Source organism: Euprymna scolopes, chromosome 15, assembly GCF_053919585.1.
Source record: "Euprymna scolopes isolate OS-2025 chromosome 15, ASM5391958v1, whole genome shotgun sequence".
Classification (NCBI taxonomy): domain Eukaryota; kingdom Metazoa; phylum Mollusca; class Cephalopoda; order Sepiida; family Sepiolidae; genus Euprymna; species Euprymna scolopes.
In genome coordinates this window covers 42273488-42299824 of record NC_136496.1, presented here as the reverse complement: position 1 = coordinate 42299824, position 26337 = coordinate 42273488, and the positions used below count along the sequence as shown (strand labels likewise).

At 31.0% G+C, this 26337-nt stretch overlaps 1 protein-coding gene across 1 annotated transcript in view; it reads right to left on the bottom strand.

The window, feature by feature from the left end:
* Positions 1 to 143: 143 nt before the first annotated feature.
* The window catches only part of LOC145294233 (gastric triacylglycerol lipase-like), an 81471-nt gene continuing 55277 nt past the window's right edge, over positions 144 to 26337 (bottom strand). Inside the window, exons 6-10 of the mRNA XM_080141339.1 lie at positions 22979 to 23134; positions 21819 to 21890; positions 10210 to 10281; positions 9223 to 9309; positions 144 to 410 (exon numbers count right to left, since the gene is read on the bottom strand). Coding sequence (XP_079997465.1) covers positions 267 to 410; positions 9223 to 9309; positions 10210 to 10281; positions 21819 to 21890; positions 22979 to 23134 — 531 coding nt within the window. The 3' untranslated portion in view covers positions 144 to 266. The remainder of the gene's footprint in view (positions 411 to 9222; positions 9310 to 10209; positions 10282 to 21818; positions 21891 to 22978; positions 23135 to 26337) is intronic.

Below are 26337 nucleotides of genomic sequence, written 5' to 3'. Positions count from 1 at the left end.
GTTAAAATTCTGATATTTGCTTAAAAAACGCCGGGAACTTATGAAACAACCTAATATGTGCATGAGAGGCTGTGTTCTTTAACAACAACAATTTCCACGTTATTCATCAAAATGCCAAAGAAGAATAAACAATCAACAACATATACAAAAATAACAAACAAATATTTATTTAACGACTAATGATTTTCAGGGATCATGTTTAATTAAATGGTGATAAACCAAGCAATAATGCTATAAGATAAGGCCTAACATGTAACAAGTTAACTTTAATGATATTTCATTAGGAACATCAATGGATTGAATATAGTTTTTTCGGCATCTGTAGCATAGAGAAAATCCAAATGGCTGTAATCAGTAATCTTAATTTTGCTAACCGTCTCAGGTAAGTCAGCAAGTAAACGTTCGATATCCTGAAAATAAAAAAAATGACTCATTAGATGCTTACATACACTCATCAAGTAATTATAAATTTCGGACTTAAGCGTACACCAAAGTTACGCCCCATCGATATATATATATATATATATATATATATATATATATATATATATATATATATATATATATATAAAGCTGAACGTCTATGTGTGTTCGTTTGGTCACGAATAGGCTCCTATATCGTTGACTATTAAAAAAAAACTGATTGCATATAATGATAGAAGATGTATCGATGATCAGAAATTGGTATGTTTGACTGGCAGAACGGTGGTTCATAAAAATTGTGGGTCTGCGTTCGCGCCTGGCCCCCAAAATATGGAAATAAAAAATGAAAAAAAGAAAACGTTTACAAGGGCTTTTGATATAGATGTACATAAGAATACTTTGATAAGTATGTTTCAATTTAAATAGGGATGGTATGGTAAAATTGTGGGATCTGCGTTCGCGCCTGTACTCCATGGAAATATGGCACAAACTTTAACAAAGACTTTTCCTATCTATTTGCGTAAGTATACTTTGATAATTATGTTTTAGTTTGAAGAAATATGGTATAATAAAATTATTGGGTGCTCGTTCGCGCCTGACCTCCATAGAATGTGAATATGTCACAAAGTTTAACAAGGTTTTTTAAAAGCGGTGAGGGTCCACAAATAACACCTTAACTTTAACTTTATTCACGTTAGCTTTTTTTTTTATTTTTTTGATTTGAATCATATTGCGTCGAATAAATTCACCTCATAAATTCATGTTTTTATTAAAGTGAAAGCCAAAAAAAAAAAGAAAGGTCGGAACTTTAGACAATTCTCGACACAAATTTTGCATAACTTTGTTTTTTTCCTTCTCCACTTGCACGTGGCACTCTTTCGAAAATAGATAAATAGATAAATAATAAAAAAGAACGTTACTTGTTATCGTGTCAAAAGAAGGAAAAATCCTGTTCACGTGATTATGTGTCTTTTTAAAAACATTTACATAACCTTTTTTATTTTAATTTATATATTTGTTTAAGCTTTTTTTGTCGGTGTACTAGAAGGAGTTCAGTTGATTACAACCCTTTCTGCGTGTTCTTTACATTACAATAGTACAACCCTGAATCCGACGGTGCAATACTACACCGTTCAATACTGTAAAACTGAAACGAAGCTGTTCTGCTTGAAAAGGGCGCCATTTTATTCTTATTCATATTAATATCGATTCTTTGCTTTAAAAAACTAAAGTAATTACGTGTTTTCTTTTTAATATCTAATTTTGCTGTTTCGGATTATTTTACTAAAGTAAGTAAAGCTCCATTATTTTTAAAAACTGTTTTTATTTCTTTGTTTTTCGATATTATTTAGTAAGAGTGTTTAGCAGAAAAGCCAACAAACGAGGTACTTCTGCTAGTATATATATATGTATATATATATATATATAATATGGGAGTTTAATACATATATTCTTACAATCTTACAATTCTTAAATTGCATGAAAATGAAACTGTTTGGATGCTGAAAAATCATAATCGAAATGAATGAATTAGAAAGTTTTTTTCATGATCAAACCGTTAATATTATTTAACTGAATAATACAACAGTGTATAAATATTGTGCAAGCAAAAGGCCCCAGTACGATTATTTGAAGACCTCATTTGCATAACTATTTTCTCAATATTTAGAAATACATGAATGCTTATTATAATATTTTATTTTATTCTTCTATCTTTGCTACCCTCCACACACGCACACATACACACACATACACACATACACACACGCACATACACACATACACACACACACACATATATATGTATATATCGTTTTATGTATCTACATAACATTTTATGTAAATATTTTCAGTATTTACTTCGACAATGCTCGATACGTAAGTAGAGATAGATAGTAACCTTTAAAAATATATATGGCAATTAAGCTACACAGAATTTTACACGTTCCATCCTGTGAGGAGTCGTCAGAATAATGCATTAGCTAATGTATTAGCCTGACGAATTCTCACGAGGGAAAAGCGCAGAAAATTCTTTGTAGCTGAATTACCATACATTAAAAAAAAACACGTATTATCTATCTCTATTTACCTATCGAGGATTGTCTGAATAAATACTGAAAATATTCCCATAAAATCTGATGTAGATACATGAAATGTTATCTATAAGTATATATGTATACTATATTTATAAGTATATATGTATACTATATTTACAAGTATATATGTATACTATATTTATAAGTATATATGTATACTATATTTATAAGTATATATGTATACTATATTTATAAGTATATATGTATACTGTATTTATAAGTATATATGTATACTATATTTATAAGTATATATGTATACTATATTTATAAGTATATATGTATAGTATATTTATAAGTATATATACTATATTTATAAGTATATATGTATACTATATTAAGAAAATGATCTCGATTTTACACCTGTCACTACAAATTCAATAAGAAAATAACATACGACTTCCAAAACACTTTCCACACTCAACAACTCAACAGTTCCCGAAGCTTTTCGAAACCATGCATACATTCAATTTCCTTAAAGTCATTAAATTTATTCTAAAGTAAAACGTGATCTTAGATTATCACTTTCATAATAATTTTGAAACTACTACAAAAGATGAGCTCATAATTGAAAATAATTTGATATTAATAAGATTTTTCTTACGTTAGAATTTACACATTTTGAAATAAACCACTCAGAATTGAAACTTGTCTTGAGCCGTTTTAAAAACTTACTTTTTGCATTCTTTTACATTTATTCAATTTTAACACATCGAATCCTATAATTTTGAATACATATATTTTTTTTCGTTAATTCAGCTGATACGTAGTCTTACTGTAAGAAAAGAGATAATTTAATTTAAAACGATTTGTAACAATAAATAAATCCAAGAATAAGATAACTGCTATTTTTTCTTTTAGTTGACAATTATTTTTACGGTAAAATAAAAGAAACTATTGATTGTTTTCAAACGACATTGATTATGAGAAAATAATGTAGAAATACATTCGTTTGATTTTATGGAAAAATATTAACTCGCACAGGCAATTACTTTCACAGAAAGAGTAAGAGACATTTTCTTTTTCTTTTTTATTTTTATTACTTGAAAGAGAAAATTATTAAATATTATATTATCTATATATATAAAAGCGAAAATGTATGTATGTATGTATGTATGTATGTATGTATGTACGCTTTTCCTCGATGCCCACAAAAAGCTTCTTTCAGAGAAGCGCTCGCTCGGTTCACAACTTCTTAAAACTTTTTATATCATCTATAAATTGTAATATCTCGCAGTTAATCATGGAGCTCGCCTGTCTATTTAATTTTATTGACTTTCAAACGTTAATTATTCCACATTTCCCGCATCGGCACGCATTACATTCGGTTTTCGGTATAAACAAAAAGCGAAACTCGACAGGCCCAGAGCCAATGAACGTTTGACGACTTCGTCATATCAGACGGGGGAGCGGGTTTTTGAAAACAAACAAACCGATTTATTGACCTAATTAAAAACTGTCCCGCACAAAATGCTGACTGTCAATCAAAAGCGAGCACCTGTTTTTTTTCACACTTTACTATTTGCCAACTGCGCGTCGTCAAGGCTTTGTTTTTTTCACGGGCACCTGTTTTTTTTTCACACACACCGACAAACACCCGGGCGACGCTGGGTATCCCTCGCTAGTATTATATAAAAGTAATTTAGTGTGTGAGTTCATTCCATATGTGCTCGAAAACGGCTAATTCGATAATTTTAAAATTTCATACAAAGATACTTGAGGTGTCTAGGATGTATCTGATAAGTATAAACAATCGATAATTGAAATAATCCGATTAAAGGAGGAAGTCCAATTTTGACCAAAGTTTACACATTTGTACAACCTAATATCGCAAGTACATTAAAGAAGTGTTATCACCTCACAAGCAGAAAGGCCAAGTCTATAAAATATAGTGTAGATTCTTTTATAAGATAGGGGCGCGTTCAAAATGGATTTTTCTTTTAGATCATAATTGAACTAAGATACTTGACTTATGAACGTTTAACTTTAATTGTAGTTATTATCTAAAAATGTTATAAATTAGGGACAATTATTCCCTTACGAAAAATCATCATAGCTTGGCAAACTCAGACGCCACATATAAATTTATTGTAATCAGACTACTAGCAACTATTTTATGTAGGTTTTGCGCATATTTGCAGCCACATTAATCTGCTATAAAATAATATATTAATTCCTAGGAGTGTCACAATCTTAAATACGTCTTAGTTACTGCTTATTTTCTCCTCTTACGCTCCTCATCGTAATCGGGAATTTCTTTACATTAGTCGAAAGTTTTACTACGTTGCTCGCTGTGTTTACTTTATCGATAAATACATTTGGTATAAGCTTTTTTCATTTGCAAATCGTAAAATAATGAACGCTTCCTTTAAAAATCTGGCCAATCATATTCACTGCGCACTTGCCATTCTTGAAATAGGGGAATACCGATATACGGTATTTTTCGAACGATTAAACACGAATCAAGACAATAAAACAGTAATACGACACTGATTATCAGAATATTACCTCGAACACTACTCACGCAATTTATTACGAGGTGTTTACGGGACACACAATTGATTCGTCTTCGACTTTGTAATCATCTGCTTCTCTGTCCTTTTCGTCTTTATTGTCTACATAAAACTTAAACACAATTTTTTACAGGATAGGAGACACGCTATGATTTGTCATCGATTTCGTATTCTTCTTTTTATTTTTCGGATTCTTCGCTGTTTTTTTCTTCTTTAACTGTCTATTCCTTCACTGCCTAGATCCAGCCATTCTTTACAGCCCGTAGGTAAACGAAGACGCTATTTTTGTAATGGCCAGCAGACATGTGACTTCCTCTTCTTTTTCATGGCATTTGTTTCTTTTTTCTTCTTTCTACATAAAACTTATCAACAGTTCCTTACGGGATGTTTAAGGGACACACTATTGATTATTCTTCTTCATTGAATAAAGGGGGTTTCTTAAGTATAACTTTCTAATAAACAGTTTACCTGATTCTAAAATTCATTTCGATTTTCCGAAACGTATATGGATAACGTACTATAGGCAAGGTTTGCGGATTGCCGCCATAGCTTTCACAGAGTTTTACCTTCATTAGCGATAGGTAATTAGGCGTATGAAGAAATATTTAAAAAAAAAATCTAAATAATAGTTTTTTTTTTAGAGATCTTTTACTTTTACAAATTATGCACAAATGAACATGCCGGATTGCATCAGCCTCTTACTATTAAGAGCTAAGAATTAATGAAACAATACACACCGTATATATATATATATATATATATATATATATATATATATATATATATATATATGCATAGAGAAAGAGAGAGTGGCAGAGAGAAAGAGAGAGAAAGACAAAAAAGATGAACAATACATCTGTGGAATTCCCGTGGACCTCGCTAGTAGTTTCTATTATATTAACTTAAACATACATTGTCTAACCATCAACTTTGAGAAGTTTGATTTGTTTATAGCAATTAGAAATATAATAATATAGTTTTATCATATTACAAATGGCGGAATTTATCGATTTCATATTAAAAATATATTTTTCAATTTCGATTCATCAGTCTAAATAGATATTCTATTTACAAATACAATTTCAATAAACGTTGATATTGCATCAGTTTTTTCTTGATTGTTTTCATCAACACTGTTTAGGTTCATTTTTCAGATTTAAATTCTCATAAATTGTACATTCAATATATCCCAACTTCAACTATGCACATCGTTGTGTTTCCTTTTTTTTTGAAAACTTTCAGCATACGACAGTTTTTATATAAAATATATACTTTTAACAGGGTAGCTTTAGATTCCTGGATTTATATTTCATTGTGGGTAGACATCATAAAATTCAATGTGAATAAAAACAAAGCCAGACTCTATTTTACTCTTATTCACTCCAGACAAGGCATATTTCAAATTGGACGTGAAGACATGCCTATAAGAGGATTCTATAGTGAATTGAGTAGTAGGATATTTGTTCGCATTATATTTAAAATTCGGCATTCCAGTTAAGGAATCAGAAAAAATGAGGAAATTCCAAAGTCTATCAGTTTGATGGAGGAAATTTTAGAGTAGAAAGCTTTTTCCTCTACAGTGAAGGAGTGGAATTTACTGTTTGTCTACAACAGAAATATTCTCGACTTCTACAAGTTACAGCTAAAGAAAGTCGTAGGTTTTATCGGCCAAAATTGTCCCAGTGTAGTATGGTTTCCAAAATAATGACCAAATACAGAAAATAAAGAGATATTACAATTTGCCCTTTATCAAAAGGAGTCATGAAACGTTAATTTGGACTATTGTTGATAAACCCTTTCTTTATAAAAAAGAAAGTTTGGCCGAAGCATGACAGATTCTTTCCAGACTTTAAGAAATGTTTGATACATGCAAGCATTTCTTGACTTTGTAAGTCATCAAACAGAAAATACAAAAAAAAAAAAAAAAAAAAAAATGGAATATTGGCAAAAAATATACGTAATAAATAAAAAAAATTAGATATCAGCAAGCGTCAGCAAGTTTAATAAAAAGGTTTATTGCATAAGCACTTGCGAATTTTTAATCGGACAGTACAATAAAAACACGTTAATTCCCAGAGCTTTCGAACACAAACCGTGTTCTAATAAGAACCTATCTGAAGAGCAAACTCCGTCACTGCATCGAATTTCAAGTCACGTGCTTAAAATGTTACAATCTATCCGTGAAGTTACGTTAATACGTAGTGACATGTGAAGCAAAACTTATAATTGGAACTAACATGAGTAATGAGATTTTGTATTAACGGATTGTCCGTCAAGAATGTATCCGATTCAGACAAAAATCAGATTGAAATAGTATCAAATATCGAACTGAAAAGTGTCCTCTTTATTACAGACTCTAGCAAAAGTATGTAACCAGACTGATTAATATGAAAAGATATCATTATCATGACAAAACGGCGAAATCATATTAATACTAACTTGAATACTCGGTTAAGAATAATAAATGAACGCACTTAGAGCTTTTAATATATCGCAAGAAAAAGCTCTCAAATGGACCAAGGCTATCAAAAACATTAATATTGTAAAAGCGCGCCCCAAAAATAGCATAACATGAATTAGGAACTTAGGAAGTTAGCAAAAATGTTAAAAGCCGAGAAATCGAAAAAAAGTAAGCAAAAATATACAAGAAACGATAGAAAAGTTAATCTTTATTTTTGTTTTCATGAATTTTACCAAAAAAAGGCAGTTGATTTTTAGGCGGTCGCTTAAAAGGTTAAATGATTAAAAACAAACTTGCCCTAATTTGACTGTAAGAACGCCAAGTACTCTATGCACTGAGCCATGGGTCCTTTCAGAAAATTCTTGTATGAATTTTAAACCATTAATTATAAATTATATATAGTATACAGAAAGTAATAAAATAATATATATATATATATATATATATATATATATATATATATATAGTAATAATATGTAGTATTTGATAGTGATATATGCATCTAGAACAAAAACAGTTCCTAAAATTCGTAATAGAATTATCCACGAGTACCTGTAGCGCACTCGATAATGTATTTGGTGTGATTTAGTTGTAAAGTTCCTGGAAAATGAAAATTAAATCGTCATTACATGCGATCCAGTTCGACATAAATATTTCTGTGTTCGCTACAAAAATTCCCGAGTTCGACAGAAAAATTACCGAGTTCGACCATTTACACCTGAAGAAGATCGAAGGTTATATCGACCGTAACATTGTGCAAATAAAACTTAAGATGAAGACTGGAGTCTGAAGAATGTAAATAATAAATAAAAGGGCATTATGAGACACGGTTATAAACTTATTTTGAATCAATTTCATCGTTAGTCTTTATTTTTTACTAGCCTGGGTGTCCGACGTTGCCCAGGTGTTTGGAGGTGTGTTTTGAGCCCCCCCCCCCAAAAAAAAAGTGGTAGTAGGCAGGCAGGCTCGAAACCAAACCGTGAAGAAGGAAAAGAACGTAAAAAAAAGCCCTAACGTCTTTGCAGTTTTGTCTATCCCATAAGCGGAAGTGACGAAAGTTTAAATTAAGGCAACTAGTCAATCGAAAGGAGGGATGATTTTTGAAAATATCGGCAAAAAAAGCAACGTCCTCCTTATAGAAAAGTGCCCAGTTGAGGGTGAAGGAATTCATGTTTTTAGCCAATTTTTCGATATTTGTCGGCCGATCTCGTGGAAACCCGTCGCCTCTGTCGAAACTTTAGGCAGACATACAAACATACATTCATACATACATTTGAACAGATAGGTAAGATTAATATTATTTTTTTATTAAATTAAGAGTTAAACAAACTATTATAAAAGTGCGTAACTTCTCAAAATGTTATTTTACACGGAAACCACCTTTAACTCTATTTGCTAGGCCGTTACCTGCTTTGGACAACAGTTTAGTTGGATAACTGGAGAAATTACGTATACCAAGTATTTCAGTCTGTTTTGTGTTTTTGTCTTTACAATGTATATTTCCTGCATTTTCCAGTATCTCAACTTTAAACCATCTTTTTAGTTAACTAACAGTGTACTATATATCTGCATATAAGACAATAAAAGATAGTTAATATTCCCAAAAAAACTTTGATATATTATACCATAGGTAACAAAAATTACGTCAATTAACATGGGAATACATCTAAAGGATTGTTCCAAATTTAAACTTCAATGGTTTTAGAATAAAACAAGCGAGTTTTCATCTTACCATCGGATCAGCAAGTTCATCGTTAGAACCATAGAAAACGGCCATTGGAACGTCAATATCTTTGAAGTTGATTTTTGGTGGCGTCATCTAGCAATGAGAGGAAAACATGGCGCGTGATGTAAATGATTTTAGTGAAATGAAGACAACGTTGGCATCAATTACAGGCGAAAACGAAACTGGAGACGGGCTTGTTTATGTTCATTTCAGTCAAAGAATAAAGTAACTGAGAATAACTTAGATAATATATTGTTAACATAGATAAATTTTTATGAATACTTTTCCGGCGCCAGAGCAAAAATAGTATTCAATATCGGATTCGTCAAAAGTTAAATCTAATCCGTCGTCATATCTAAATAAATACGACTGTTAGGGCAAACTTCTAGATAAATGCATCCATATGAAATTATAAATTGCAAAATAAAAGTTTGTTTAACAATAGATTGGATATGGAAATCCCATCACAAATACGATGTTTGGTGCTGAAATAATCTGGTTGATATTCGATAGCTCTTAGCACTGAGATACGGGATAGTCGCTCGTAAATGACATTTGAAATTTTTTGCTTACGATTTGTTTATTTACAAATAGTTGTATTACACTAAGTAGTAACAAACGACATTATTGAATGACAATTGCCAATTCGATAATAATGTAAACACACACACACACACACACACACACACACACACACATATATATATATATATATATATATATATATATATATATATAAATTCCTCATTCTCGATCCGTAATGACAATTACAGACAACAGACGAAGAGTTCTCTTATTTTTCAGTAAAGACTGCCAATATATGTACCTAGTGTACATATCACGCTGCCACGTGTTTTGGTTAGTAGATCAATAGTTGAACATGTTAAAAACATGTAACGTGTATGTGTGTGTGTATGTGTGTGTGTGTGTGTGTGTGTGTATAAGCTACGAGTAATGAAAAAACAAATGAATATTGATTTTTGGTAAACTTACAGATCCATATTTAGCAAGATTTGTCATTTTGTCATCGTAACCAAACCTTCTCAGTTCATTAGATTTAAGAACCTGCAATAAAATATGAAATATACATTTACAAAATCATGTAAAAAAGATATGATTATCACAAATTCAAAAACAGAATTATATATTCATTGGTAAACGCATTTTTATAAAAATATATATTTGTGTTTTAAGTAGTTTAAATAATGACAATTAAAAAAAAAAACTCCAGTTCCGCAAACATTACGCAATTCACTTCGAGTGACCTACATGTTTTACCATCATAATTCTTTTTTAAATTACAATTTTAAAATGTTTGAATTGATATTTCTTATAATAGAATATCTTACCCCACCTTTCCTGAGATGAAATTATTCTGTAGAGACTGCAATGACAAGTGCCTTTCTTCTGGCATTAATAACATTTTACTAATGTATGTCTACCATTATTTTAACTTCTGTTGCAATTAGCATTTTTTCAAGCATTGATGTTGTTATTTCCACTTAGAATTTTACATCTCGTTTTCAACAATATCTAAAAAAACAACAAATATCAATTCCCAAGTAATATAAACTTAGCTGTAAATTAAAAAACAAGTTCAAATTTTCAATAGCTCGATTAGAAATTTTATAAAGACAAATTTAAAATCGTCAGATTTCAGTAGATATTGCTAATTTAAGTTTTAATTTTCAAAATTTTAGCTTCAATATTTTTAATTGAAATCCAGTTTTGGTCAGTTTTAAATCGACATTTATTACTTTAAAATGTTTTTAGGTTTTTATCTTAAGCTTTACCTTTCCAATTCGAGGTTAAGAATTTGCAGACCTTTGATTTAATCACCATTATACATTTCTATCAATCATATTATATATATATATATATATATATATTAATATGTAGTTCTGTTCCTTTTTATTCTTTTGTTTTTGTATTTATCATCACCATCTTCCCTCAAGCATTTAATGAGCCGCTTCGTCTCAATCAATTTCTCGGAAGATGCGAGGATCCCACCTCTTCCTGTATCAGCCCCAGTCTACTCTCTAGTGTCACACTGTAAGAAAGCATGAATCATATGAACTAGTGTTGTAACCTGGAACTCATACATATAATGATTTAAGAGGCTTATTATACTGTAACAAAGCATGGACGTGAGGAAAACATAAAGACTTTTAAAATGAGATCACTTTAGAAGCGAAGGTAACGTTCGATATCACGTTATAGTCGTGGATGACATTCAAGATCTCGTTCGAGACATAAGTGACATTTGGAATCGGGTTCGAAACATGGGTGACGTCACAACCGTAACAATGAGGAAATAAATACCCTTGTACAACACGAAAAACGAGTTGAAGTTTTTTCCTTTCATTTGTATTCTTTGCGATTGAGTCATAGAACGGGTTGGTACCTTTTAATATTATAATACTTTATATCAGTTGTACTTTATAATGTTGTTTTACGATTGATTCAAAATGGCGTTATTAGAAAAAATAAGAATAACCGAGATGAGGTCTAAAAATTGTGACTTCCAGTTCCTTAAGGGTATAAAGACATTAATACACCAATCTCTTCCTTTTGTTTTGAGGCATTTACAACGTTTAATTAAGAAACAAAGAGTTATTGCCCCTGCGATCATTACTTTTAATCGAACAAGTTGATTTGACATGTTCTTTATAAGCATATATAATTATTGTTTCCTATCTGTTTTGGATAATGCATATGAACTGTTATTGATAAAGTCACATGCATAAACATATAATAGTACACGCATATGTATACACACAGTGTGTCAGACAATAAAATCTATGTTATTTTTAGAAAATACATCTGTCATCAGTTTTTAACCGTATATACAATTACTGAAATAATTTTTGTTTCTTTAGCCTTAAAATTAAGTATAGAACACTTTAAAAATATTGATTAATAAGAGCTTTGTTATAAAAATAATTTTAACAAAGTCATATTAAAATATGAAATATTAGTAAAACGTATTCAAGAGAATTTTGCGCAGAAAGTTGTCGAGATGCTTGAAAAAGTGATAATCGGTGCTCGAGAGGTCTGGTGAATATGGCGGATGAGGCAGAATCTCGTAACCCAATTTATTCAGCTTCTGCAGGGTCAGTTGTGCAACATGCAGGCGTGCGTTGTAATGGAGGAGATTTTGTCCCTTAATAATGACCAATCTCAGGCACATACATTAGAGCTTCTGGTGCATTTCGTCAATGTGTCAGCAGCATTTCTCCGCCGTAATCGGATTCAGCTGTGATGGATAAGACCGGTTGCAGATAACCAAACAGTCACCATAAAATTTTTTGGCTTCGGGAAGTGTTGTGGAGCTTCTCCGGTATCCATCCACCGTGCCGAACGTCGCCGGTTGTCGTAGAGGATCCACTCCTCATCACACGTTACAGTCCGGTCGAGAAATGGATCGTTTTTGTTGCGCAGAAGAAGAGTAAAAGACACCTCAAAACGACGATATTTTTGATTAACGTTCAATTCATTCAGCACGCATTTATTCAACTTTTTGACTTCCCTATTTGCTTTAAATAGCGAACGACTGTTGACTGGTCAGGCTCGAGTTCAACAGTAACTTCACGTGTAGCGTCGCGAGGATCGGCTTCAATTAAGGTTTTCAAATGTTCTTTATCAACCGCAGTCGGCCGGCCGTGGCCGTCTTAATCTTCGAGCCTTTCGTCGCCATTGCGAAATTTATTGAACCACCGTTGCTCCACACTTTCATTATTGGTTCCTGAATCAAACGCATCATTGATATCACGAGTTGTCTAGGTAACTTTTCGGCCTAGTTTGAACTGGAACAAGAAAAATCATGCGGATTTGAATTTTGTCCATACTGTCGAAAAGTTTGTAAAAATTGAATGAAGAGATTGAGAACGGTAACGGATAACACGATTCGGTAGAGTGAAAAACCGCTAAAAAGATATATAACATAATATATCAATGAATTAATTCAGAAATCATATATAAAAGTAACATATGTGAGAAAACGATATTGTTTTTGCACCAACCTAATAAAAAAGACAACAGTTCGTGCTAATTATATTTTAAGTGTGAAAATCTGAAGGGAAAATTTTATAACATTGAAAAATATTTTATTGGTGCGGATCCTGGGAACACTCTGGAAAATATACAATATGTCATAATTAAACTGATCGATGGGCTGGCATGTGTGACGGTCATTGGTGAATTTGTAGCAGCTGTTGTGCTAACATATACAGCATACATAGTAAATGTTCATAAAATTTATACACATTCACAGAAAAAAACAAACGTAATAAGCAATAAAAAGCGGTGAATTATAATACACACACACACACACACACACACACATATATATATATATATATATATAATTCACCGCTTTTTCATTGTTCATTTAAGAACATTAGATTTTATTGGCAATATTTTCGCACAATCGCATGTAACATATATACGAAAAAAAAACACTATATCATTAGCATCCTATGGAAAGGAAGTAAAAAAAGAATTATCCACGAATTGGCTTTCTTAGTTAAGTCTAATAAATACAGCCCTAATAGAAAAGTAGGATGTAACTCATGTATCACAGAGTCGGTAGAGATTCTAAAACATAAGAGTAATATTATAAATAAACGTAATCAGATAATTGGGGTTTACATACGCAAGGGCAAGCTTCAGTATAAAAAGTATAAGAACGAACAGATGAATAAATTAAACGAAAGAAAGTATATATTGACCTTTTATTTTATTAGAAGATGATCGAATAGATGGACAGATAAGATAACCAATAGCATACGATATATATTCAGTAATAAGTAAATTATATTACAACTGCATATATTATAATCACAATTATGATATAATGCATAACTACATGAACACTATGTTACCTGGAAATTATAAATATTTTTGATATGGACACGCAGAACGAATACTGTAATGTGTGAAAATAGAATATGATATAGGCTTATAGGAAAGTATGTAAGAAATCTTAGTACAAGATAAACAAAGAAAAATATATAGTGAAATCAGGAGTAGCCTAAAAACAAATTTATTAGGAAATAAAAGTAAAAGAAAATGACAATTCAATAAGGAATAATACATAAGTGGTAAAATGAAAGTTAGATTCCTATATATCAAAAATACTAAACTTTTCTTGAAGTTAGATAATAAGTTGAAATATGATCTACACTATAGCGTGTGTGTTATTTTCTGTGTCACGGGTCGTTCAATTGTTATGTTCTTTCATTTCTTGTCATAAATAATTTTATCAAGAATTCTTTATAAGTTTTGGTTTCGGTTTCGATTATAACTGATGGCACTCCAGTTATCTATTTTGTTTATAAATAATCTTATCAAGAATTCTTCATAAGCTTTGGTTTTGGTTTCGATTATGGCTGAATGAACTCAAGTTATATATATATATATATATATATATATATATATATATATGTATATAAAGCTGAATCTCTGTGTGTATATGTGTGTGTGTGTGTCTGGTCACGAATAGGCTCCTATATGGTTGACTATTTTAAAAAACTGATTACATATAATGATAGAAGATGTATCGAGACACAGGAATGGGTATGTTTGATCTGGCAGAACAGTGGTTCATTAAAATTGTGGGGTCTGCGTTCGCGCCTGGTCCACAAAGTATGGAAATAAAAAATTAAAAAATTAAAAAAAAGCGTTTACAAGTGTTTTTGATACAGATGTACATAAGAACACTTTGATAAGTGTGTTTTAACTTAAATAGGAATGGTATAATAAAATTAGGGGGTCTTCGTTCACACCTGGCCTCCATAGAATGGAAATAAGTACAAACTTTAATAAAGACTTTTCATATCTATCTGCGTAAGTATACTTTGATGATTATGTTTCTGTTTGAAGAAATATGGTATAATAAAATTATGGGGTGTTTGTTCGCGCCTGGCCGTCATAGAATGTGAATATGTCACAACGTTTAACAAGGGTTTTTAATATAGATCCACAGAATATTGTGATAAGTGTTTTAATGTGAACAGGTATGGTATAATAAATTATGGGGTTTATCTATTTTATTTTTACTTTCATCATATTTTGCTTTGGTTTTGATACCCCCAAATTCTAAGCTATCTCTTTACAACCCTTCCTTTTCATAACCTATCATACTTTCATAAATCAGAGTTCATTTTCTGTATGCTGTTTTTGAACCCAGTCAAAGACGGGTTCTTTTGCTAGTATATATATATATATATATATATATATATATTTTTTTTTTTTTTTTTTTTTTTTTTCATAAGTTTTTATTTCGGTTTCGATTCAATGTAATGCACCCAAGTCATATGGATATATTTTTTTATTTTTGAAATTGCAACTTTATAATATATAAAAATCGATAGAACATTAACTCTAAAATAATATATACTAAATCTGCAAGAATAAAAATATTATATTTAAGCGTACTTTACGACCGGGCTTTGCCGGGTGTTCGTGTTAGCTTAGATAAGTACTTTTGCAGTTTTAACAAAAGTGCTACAATAATATCAGAGCGTCACTATTTACACTGAACATCTACAGAATGCCAACACCAATATAATACATATGAATGAGTCCCCTGTCGAGTTTCCACATGTCCCGCTAGTATATATTTATTACTATAAATATACTAGAGGATAAGGAGAATATTATGCATATGCAAAATAGTAAAGCAGTATAATATTAACATTTTGGTGCAAATAATGAGTGACAAGCAATTTAAGGAGCATATATACTTTTATATCAACAAAACAATACAATGTATCACATTATAAAAACGGTCTGAAGGAACAACTATAAAACCGGAAGTGGAATAGTGTGATATAAATTTGAACTTTAATTATGTTACACTCTAAGTATAATAAACATAAAATCTGTATAAATGTCATAATGAAATTAGATGATACAATATATTAGTAGACTTGTAATACCAAGACCAATCCCATCGTAGTGGACTATATTTTATTTAACTCATTATAAGCAATAAATGTTTTGAATGCGTATAGTTAAGGTAGAAATAAACTTCTCGCTTATACACCACTTAATTGATGTAATAACGTACGCGTTGCACCGTAAGTCCCAAGTGAATGAATATAGTTTAAATAATAACAATAATATTAAAAAAAGAAAACAGAATTTATAATATTAAAATATAAATAACTAGTAATAATAAAGGAAGTAAATATAGAAAATTAAAGCTTTAATTAGATTAACTATTACAAAAGATAAATCAAAACAGATTGGAAGTTAACATAGAAAGTGTAATAGATCTAAGCACACTCTTGCAATTATTAGATTTTTAATTAGAAAATAATAATGCCCATATTTTGGTTAAAATTGATAAAAAAGCCAAAAACTATTTGTCCCCCGACTCATTTGGGCTATTTTCCCATTTAAACCCCTGGCTTGATGTAAAACATCAGGATAAAAACAGCAAAATAACTGTTTCATAAAAAACGATGCATTGATTTGAATTCGGTACAATTAAAAACCTCTATTTAGACACAAGTATTAACTTTTTTCATATAAAAATAAAAATTAACCCCCAACGGATCGTTTTTTATTCCAAAACACCCCGGGCTCAAGCCCCACAAGTTTCTTCAGGGAGATATTGCGTTTCCAGACAATTATTCATTATATGATCTTGCTTTTTTGCTTTTGGGTAATTTTCATCAAAATCCAAGGGTCGGAAAAGATTCTACTGCGAGAACAACTAACGAGATGAAAGCGATAGTCCAAACAATCAAAATTAATCCCAATACGCATCTCTAAATAATATAAAATAATTTATCTAATCGGAATGCTTCATATTTATAGATATTTTTTCAAATGAAAAAGAAATACATTTGAAAACTTTAGAAAACCGAGTAATTGTGATAATTGTTGTTATTAAATGAAAAAATGTATAATTTGCCGGATTGTCGCATTATTTTCTATTTCAGTCACATACATTCTTTACAGTTAAATAATTTTGCCATTTCTTCAATAGAAAATTATCTCTACTTAAACTATGTTTGTAATAATAATAATAATAATAATAATAATGATAATAATAATAATGATAATAATAATAATAACAATAACAACAACAACAACTTAAAAGTGTAAGTTATAGCGGGTTTTGCACTCATGTACGACACGGGCCGAGATACAGAGTTGCCTGACTATGATTATTTTTCAAGGCCAAATGTTTAAGAAAACAATTTATTAAAAATGATGTTGTAGAACTTGAATTTAACTTGTAAATACAATTTAACAAATAGTGCGAGTCCTTAAATGCAAAAACACCAAACGACATTTATTTTATCCAAATAAAATTGTAAAAACATTAATTGTATGAAAATATAAGGCACTTGTGCATCATACAGGCGCGGCCATTTTGTTTTGTTTGGTTTTATTGAATGACGGATAGGGGGCACAACTTTTCAACGTAATTCAACAGTGAGGCTCTTATGCATTATGCAGGCAGGGATATTTTATTTTGTTGGGTTTCATTGAACGACTCATAGGGACACAACTTTTCAACCTAATTCAACACTGACAATAATTAAAACAATATTTTGTTATAGTTTTACTTTAATTCAAACATTTTTTTTTAATCAAAATTCAATTTTTTCTTACAGCAACTTCTTTCCATTAAATTGTTTGGAAAAAAAATCAAATGATGCTTCAATTTAAAAAAAAATGTTTTAAAATTGTTTGAAAAAAATCCAATGTTGCCTTCATTTTTATTAAAATTCTATTTTCTTGCGATGAGTTTCCGTACAATGTTCCTTGAGGGCAGAGTTAAATACAATGTCGGTTTTTAATGTGGGAGAAGGAACAAAATTAAAAATTCCTCAGTCTAAAAGGATTTCTCCTCCACTGATTGATGATGGAAAATGAGGATGTGTAGTATCAGAAAAGATACTACACTTTGCTCTTAGCCAAAAGGCCAAGTAATGCTGCAAAATATGTACTGTTTCAATATTTTTTTCACAATTATACATTTTCATACAATAAATTTTAGTGTTCAAGTACTTTGGTATTATTTAGTTTATTTATTTTGTGTTATTTGACCTAGAAGAAATTATATTTTATTTAATTTAGACGAGAAAACAATTCAATGATTTTTTGATAAATGTAAAGCGTGATGCTCTTTTTTAACGGTATAATTTAGAGACTTATTATTGAACAGAGGAGGGGGTGTTTTGTTACTATTCTAAAAAGAAATTGAAATTATCGCCATTAAGAATGGCGCCGTTCGTTTAATGCGTAAGTGCCAAAAAACAAATTTCGTTCAAATTCAACGTAGAAATAAATAACCTTCTAGACTGAGGCAATTTTTATTTTTGTTTCTATCCAGAGTGCCCCTTTTTGAGAAGCTAGATTTCCCCACATTAATAATCAACCTTGTGTCTAACTCTGCCTTCGGAGGGAGGCAAGTAAATAAGAACAAACTATTAAAAAATACATTATATCTTAACAATCAAAGGTAAATAACCTAAAAACATTTCCTGAGACAAAAAAAAAAATACCAAAAAACAAAGTGTTTTGTTTTGATTTTTAAAAAAATCCACACATTTTTTCACCCCTTTTTACCCTTGGGGATGAAACTAGAATTTTTCCAGGGTCAAATATCACATATCCAAATGAATATCCACGTGATTTTGCTTTTGGATAATTTTTAGTCAAATCTAATAGCCGGAAAAAATTCTATGTACAATTGACGATTTTGACCGCTGGAGACGCAAACAAAATTTTCCCAGAGTCAACTATTACGTTTCTAGATGTATATCATGTGGTCTTGCTTTTTGTTAATTTTCAGCAAAAGTTAATGGTCGGAAAAGATTCTATGTCCTGAAAAGTTCCATTTATTGCCATTTTCATCCCTTTTGCTCCCTAGGAATGCAACCGGAATATCCCCATTTTTCCAAATTGATTATAACTCTACGCTTTCTGACGTTACTATTCACAGCTCCATAACTTATTTTTGACGACTTCACCCTTATACTGCTCGTTAGTCGAAAGTTTCAGGCCTCGCCTAAGCGAAATCTATGTTGAGGAATCCCTCAATCATAACCCGGCCAACTTATCTTCTAATCACTTTTTAATCCTAGCCGCATTTAAAGCGAGGTGCTGATAAAACATCTAATTTATGCTTGAAGTTAACCCACCTCCTGTTCCCAGCAATGTTCCTCGCTATATCCCGTTGAATGAGAGTTACTAGCTTGTACTGGAAGTCAATAAAAAACATTTATCTTCCAATAGTCAGCTAGCTTAGGCCTATTTGCTAAATTCAAACGGGCCCCAAGTATTTTGGTTGTAATCACCTTACCAGTGAAACCCGAGAAAAGATGTAAAAAAACCGTCACCTCTTCTAACAATATTTCACGTGCACATCTCCGGCTATGTTTCCATTGAGATAATTTAATAACAGACTGCTCTTCTCACATTTATTTGCCCATCTATTTCAACTTATCCTGTCTATCCTAAAATAATTTTGACAATCCTATACTCCATTAAAACTAGTCACTCTGAACCCCTGAGAAATTCTAAACGTCGAAATAAAAGTAAGCTCTTTCCCGAGCAATGTTAGGCGCATAACACGTGACAATGCAAAACCTGCCATGGAAAGCGAACATCAGCATGTGTGTACAATGCTAACCCTGCAGGTATCGAATTACTAACAAAGAAATTATTTTACATGACAGTTGCCAAATGCTGAAAATGCATCAAAATCATAAGACCGCATTCATCCTCAATACGATGATGCTAAAATACAATTACGAATTACTTAAGACTTCTACCGAGTCATGGTTGACAGAACGAGAGCAAGCTAACCCGTGAATTTAATAAATGGTTTTGTTCGAAATTCGGTAAAAATCACAAAGTTCGACAAAAAAGTCCGACATTATATATGAGAATAACATGAGAGGTGGGGAGATTTGTCTTAATTATTTCAAAAAATTCAATATGGCGTTCGATACATTTTAAAACGAAACAAAAAAAAACAGCTTTTCATTACAGCGAACACATTTTGAACATGAGAAAATAATAAGCTATTTTTGTCTGATATGCATCTGTATCAACGGATTGAACATGTAAGATTGTTACCCTTTCTCTATCATTACAAATATTTGAAATCTAATTTTGTCCTGACCCTTTTGTCAACTATTTAGCAATTGAAATGTTCTCTATAATATTCGAAACATGACGTTTTGTAAGTGGCTTTATTTGGTTTGGTTATGTTATTCTACGCCATATCAACACTTTTCGAGTTACTTAATGCTGAGCTGAAGGAATTTTGTTAATAGTTTTTATAATACCGTCTATTATTTTCTGATGGTTTGGTTTGGTTAGATTGTTTTATAGAGGAAAGTTGTTTTGTTTTTCGCTTCGCAATGGAAAATTTATTTATGCAAAGGTAATGAAAAAATAACATTACTTTTGTGCATTTAAGGCCAGCAAGTCACTGTGTTTAGACAGCTTGGTCTGTTATCATCAAAGACGTTTTGTAAATTATTACATATGTTTAGAATGGGAAGAAATGATGTTCACCAAACAACTAACTTTAAATAACTTTACTCTGTAAATCTAACGAATTAACTGACTGATCTTCAGGATCGAACGAACAAAAACGATGAACACTGTTATCTAACCACAAGAAAAGTCATGTACTTATATACAAGGTGTGTCTGAAGAGTAAAATCATGTCAAAACAATTTGTTTCAATTTCAAATAACAAACTACATAGTTTCTACTTCGACATAAACACTGTCGAGTATAATGCACGTTCTCACGCTTATATACTCTGTTAGTCGGGTTGTGAGATGACCCTCCACTTTATAATGGCGGGTAGTAATGACCTTATTTTCAAAACCTGTTAGATTGCGAAGCTTGGCGAAGAAATACAGTGTTGCTAGACTAAATATGAAGATTGTTCCTGTTCTGCAATGTTTATTTCATTCGTTTTTTGTTGTGTTCCTACTCCCCAGTATTCATTGTTGAACGAGCTGATAAAGAAGAGAAAGGGCGAAAAAGCACACGCAAAAAATGTTTTAAAAAAGCGAATACTTCTGTCAGCTTATTTTTTGACCCATAGCTTATATGACACATTCAGTTTCGTTATTTTTCAGGCCAAACTTCTGTATTTTCGTGATTTTTCACTTCAAATAAGTAAATCATTCATGCATATATAAAAAAATGTGCACATTTTTACAAATGTGTGATTTATTGTGTCAATATGACCCCTATTTTATAATAAATGCCTTATTATTAAATCTTTGCTATAATTGATTTGCTGACTGCCATTAATATTTGCATCGATTCAGCAAATATTTCTAATTGGCATCTTTACACATTCTGATTTATTAGTTCGGTTGTTGACTTAGAAGATAACGTGTTCCGAATCAGTGATTCGTTTAAGATCACAGTATCTATTATTTTCCGATGAGTTCCTCCGTTGAAACCTCGATAAATTAATGTACGTCACCTGTATACGAATTGAATGGCGGATATCTGAATAATTATGATTGCGGTTAATGATTTAATTACACTTAGGGAATAGGTCATTTATATACCTCGAAAAACAAATTTTCTTCGCTACTTACCTGAGCCCAGTGAATCAAGTTTTGTACAGACCCGCCAGCCGGGGTATGCATGTAATAAACTGCTACCCGGGACTGAATAAAAAACAAAACAAAACAAAACAAATGTATAAACACTATTGTAAAAATCGATTGTAAAATAGTAATTCAGCAATGAGAAGAATGTAGACAATATTTGAAAGATAACGAGAGAAAGGGAAAGAACATAATTCTTTTTCAACAATAATAATACAAAAAAACAATACAAAAGATTGGGAAAAATAAAATTATAAGAAAATGACAACGGAACGGTTTATAAATTATATGAAACGAAAAAAGAAATTGGCGAAGAAATAATATGGAGAATATGATGTGGTTGCAAAACAAAATGCAAATTTTATTGCAACTAAAGATGTTTTAGATTCGAACTCAGAATTATCATAAGTTAAAATAAAATTCATTACAACAACATCAAGCAACTAAGTTTCATCAAGCAACCAAGTTTCATCTAGCAACCAAGTTTCAGCAAAAAATACGAACAAGAAAAATGTCAACTCGAAACAATGAAAAAAAAGAATTGTTTTATATGGAATTAAAATATTGGCTATCGCAACATTCCTTTCACTCACTGTCAATAAGATGAACAAGAAAAAGTGATACGATTCGTCAAATGTTTGAAATATTATGTGACAAACTTCCAGTATCGAATTGACGACAGGAAAAACAACGGATTAATTCGAATACGAAGAAGAGTTCGGCAAAATAAGCAATGAATAATTAAAAATTTCCTTCTAAATTTGAAATCAAAACATTCGACATAGTATGCTGCAAACGAATGTCGTATGCACTTGGGATAAACGACGAAATAAAAAACAGCATTTACCCACATGAAAAAACAATGGAAACATTTTTGTACAAGTTGTCTCTGTTATTTCTTTTAAAGTGAACAACTTTACAACTAATAAACAAAAGTACAAATCGAATTATTTCCCTTACAAATGAATTGATTTTATAATTCAGGATTTATTTTAAGTGCTAGCTCAAGATGTGAATATAGACTATACAATTTAACTACTTGAAAATTCATTTTCATAATTTTTTTTCGAGAGTATTCGTGAAAGTAATTCAATAGCTGCGAGAATATAAAAAAACGACTTAAAAATCATCACCAATGAATTACGTACCTTGTTAAAATGGGGACCGAATTTGCCGCCAAGAGATTCGCCTAATTTAATGCAGGAATTTTGCAAAGCTGAATTTGAACAAGTCGTTTTTATAAATGTCTCCCTTTTCCAATCAGGACCTAAAAACATCTTGTTTCCATGCATCATATGGATCGTCTGAAAATCAGAAATGTTTCATTTTATTGTTATATCAGATCTGATTAGCACTTTCAACATTAAAAAAAGATGTTATATAAAATAAATATAAACCAGAATTCAAAATATTTTCATGCAGAACCAAGCAATAAAAAAACTACATTGGAATATAAAAATAACATATTGTTATCATAACTATGTAAATATATTTATATTTTTCGATAAATCCATTAGCGTATACGCAACGCTATTTATGTAAACAAATCGAGCTTAGGTATTTCGGATGATGTTAAACTCACGACTCACTCATCAGCCGCCAATAGCATAGGAGCCTTGACTGTCGTACAGACGGTCGGGTTTCAGTCCTGGCTTGAGGTAGTTTGAGCTGTGAAACAGCGAAACAGTACTATATGTGAATGACTATATATATATATATATATATATATATATATATATATATATATATATATATATATATATAGGCATGCATTCGTGTTCGAATTTCATAGTTCTCAAGTCCAACACAGAAAAGAAACAGAAGAGAAAGCTTTATGAGTTTCGTAAGAATTTTAGTTATTATCAGGATGGTGCGTCCTTTTGTGGCTGGAAAAACTTACTTGGGCTCTGAATAGTCGGGGGCATTGGTCACATTGTATTGTGGGGGTGGTTGCAGTTGGTTGGCTCTAAGGGCCTTTTGTTGCCGTTTCATTATTAGATTGGCTCTTCTATTTTCTTCGAATTGGCTGTTACCCACTTTGACTTTGATATATATACATATACACTATGCGTAGCCTGATGAAACTTTGAATATTTTACTATATAACCCATTTTTACGGCTATAAAAACAGTAAATTATAACGAGATTCATCTTACATTAAAAATCCGCGTCAAAATATATATGACGGTTAAGCTACACTGAATATTCGGCGTTTCATCCACACAAGGAAATGAAAAAATTAGGCCTAAAAGCAGACATATCAGCTAACATAAAAATAACAAACTTCCTGGACGTCACGTTAAACTTAGATAAAAACACATATGAACCCTACTTAAAAGATAACGCTACTCCAATTTACGTAAACCCTAAGTCCAATCACCCACCATCAATTATAAAATACATTCCTAACTCGATCGTAAGTAGACTCAGTAATAACTCAAGCGATGAAAATGCATTTAACAGGTCAACCAATATCTACGAAACAGCCCTAAAAAATAGTGGATACAAAAAAATCGATACCAAATATAAGCAACAAAACACCAATAACTATAATAAAATTAAAAATGGAAGAAAAAAACTATAATTTGGTATACGGCCCCATACAATGAAATGTTAAAAACAAACTTGGCAAGAAATTTCTAGATCTTATTGGAAAACACTTTCCCTCAACAAACCCCTTACACAAAATCTTCAATAAAAATACCTTAAAGTTATCCTACAGTTGTTGCGAAAATTTAGAGATGATAATTAAAGCACATAATAACAAAATACTAAATAAAAACAATGTAAACAACAACAAAATAAACAATAAAAAGTAGACACCATGACAAAAATAAAACCAACACTAGCAGAAATAATAATAATAATAATAATAATAATAATAATAATAATAATAATAATAATAACAAACCAACCTCGGACAAAAACAACCATACCATAAATAAAAATACTAATAACGAACAAGATAAATGCAACTGTAGACACAGCACACTTTGCCCAGTTCAAAACAAATGTCTAACAAAAAGCGTAGTTTATCAAGCAACAATATTTGCGAAAGAAAACCCGAATAACAAAAAATATTACATAGGCATGACTTCCTTAGATTTCAAAACCCGATACTATGACCACAAAAGTACATTCAAAAATAAAAAAAAAACACCGTATAAAAACAACACTAGCGAATAAATACTGGGAACTCAAAGAAAGCGGACATTCGCTGGTAGTCGAATGGAAAATTATAAGACAAGCTACCACGTGTAGGCATTTAGACGACCCATGTAAATTATGCCTTCATGAAAAATTTGCTATCCTGTACTTTAAAGAACCCCCAAATCTATTAAACGGTAGAAGAGAAATAACAAATAACTATGTTCACAAAATAAAACTTACTCTAGGATAGCGATACAAAATAGCTTTAAAACTAAAAAAAAACAATAGAAAATAAACAATTAAATAAATTAAATAAACATGAATATGCATAAACGATCACACATATATATATATATGTATATATATATATGCATATATATGTGCATATATGTATGTACACATATGTATATTTATATATAAAAAAGGGAGGAAAAGGTCTTCCTTAAACCACTAACCTAGTTCTAAAACAGATCCTTTGTTCGATAAAATGCATGGAAGAGGCGCGGTGGATACTAGAAAACTGATTGGCTAACTAAAATCCTCAACAGAAGAGGACCATATAAAAACGAGAAACAACCACAGAAATCGCGCATAGGGCTGAGGAGTCCTAGAGTGGATTAAACGCTGAACATTCAGTGTAGCTTAATCGCCATATATATTTTATAAATTACTAACTAGCTCTACCTAGGTATTGATCACTTTTGAAGTAAATACTTAAAGTTTACGCATAACTCTATACTTTCGTATATTAATTTTATGTGAGTAAATGAAGTAGTTATATACATATATATATATAATATATATATATATATATATATATATATATATATATATATATATATATATATATATACGGCCACCATATCCCGGAGTGCGGGTGGAACGATAAAGGTGTGAAAAAAGCAAAACTAAATCTTAAAAAAAAAAAAACGTTTCTTAAAAAAAAATCAATTCATATAACTTTATTATAGAGTAGAGCCGAAGTCTATTCAGTATAGCCGTCTGCAGCCTTAATCACCGCCTCGGTACTAATCTGGAACTGGGAGCATACCTTTTTCATAAGCGCTGTCGGAAGCTCGGCGGATGGCGGTGATCAAGCTGGCTTTGGTGGTGTGAGGTAATGTTGGTGATGTTCTCGATGTATAGCCAAACGAAGTAGTCAAGCGGGTTCAGATCGGAGAAGGAGGGGGGGTCATTATAAACTTCATTGTGATAAATATATGTATGTTTCAAGAGAACAGCCCAATTATTTATGCATAAGTTTGTTTTAGTTTTTTTTATTATATCTTTACACACATATGTGCGTATGTTCTGCTAGGTTGGTGACATGCATATAAGTATTACAAACCCTATTTAC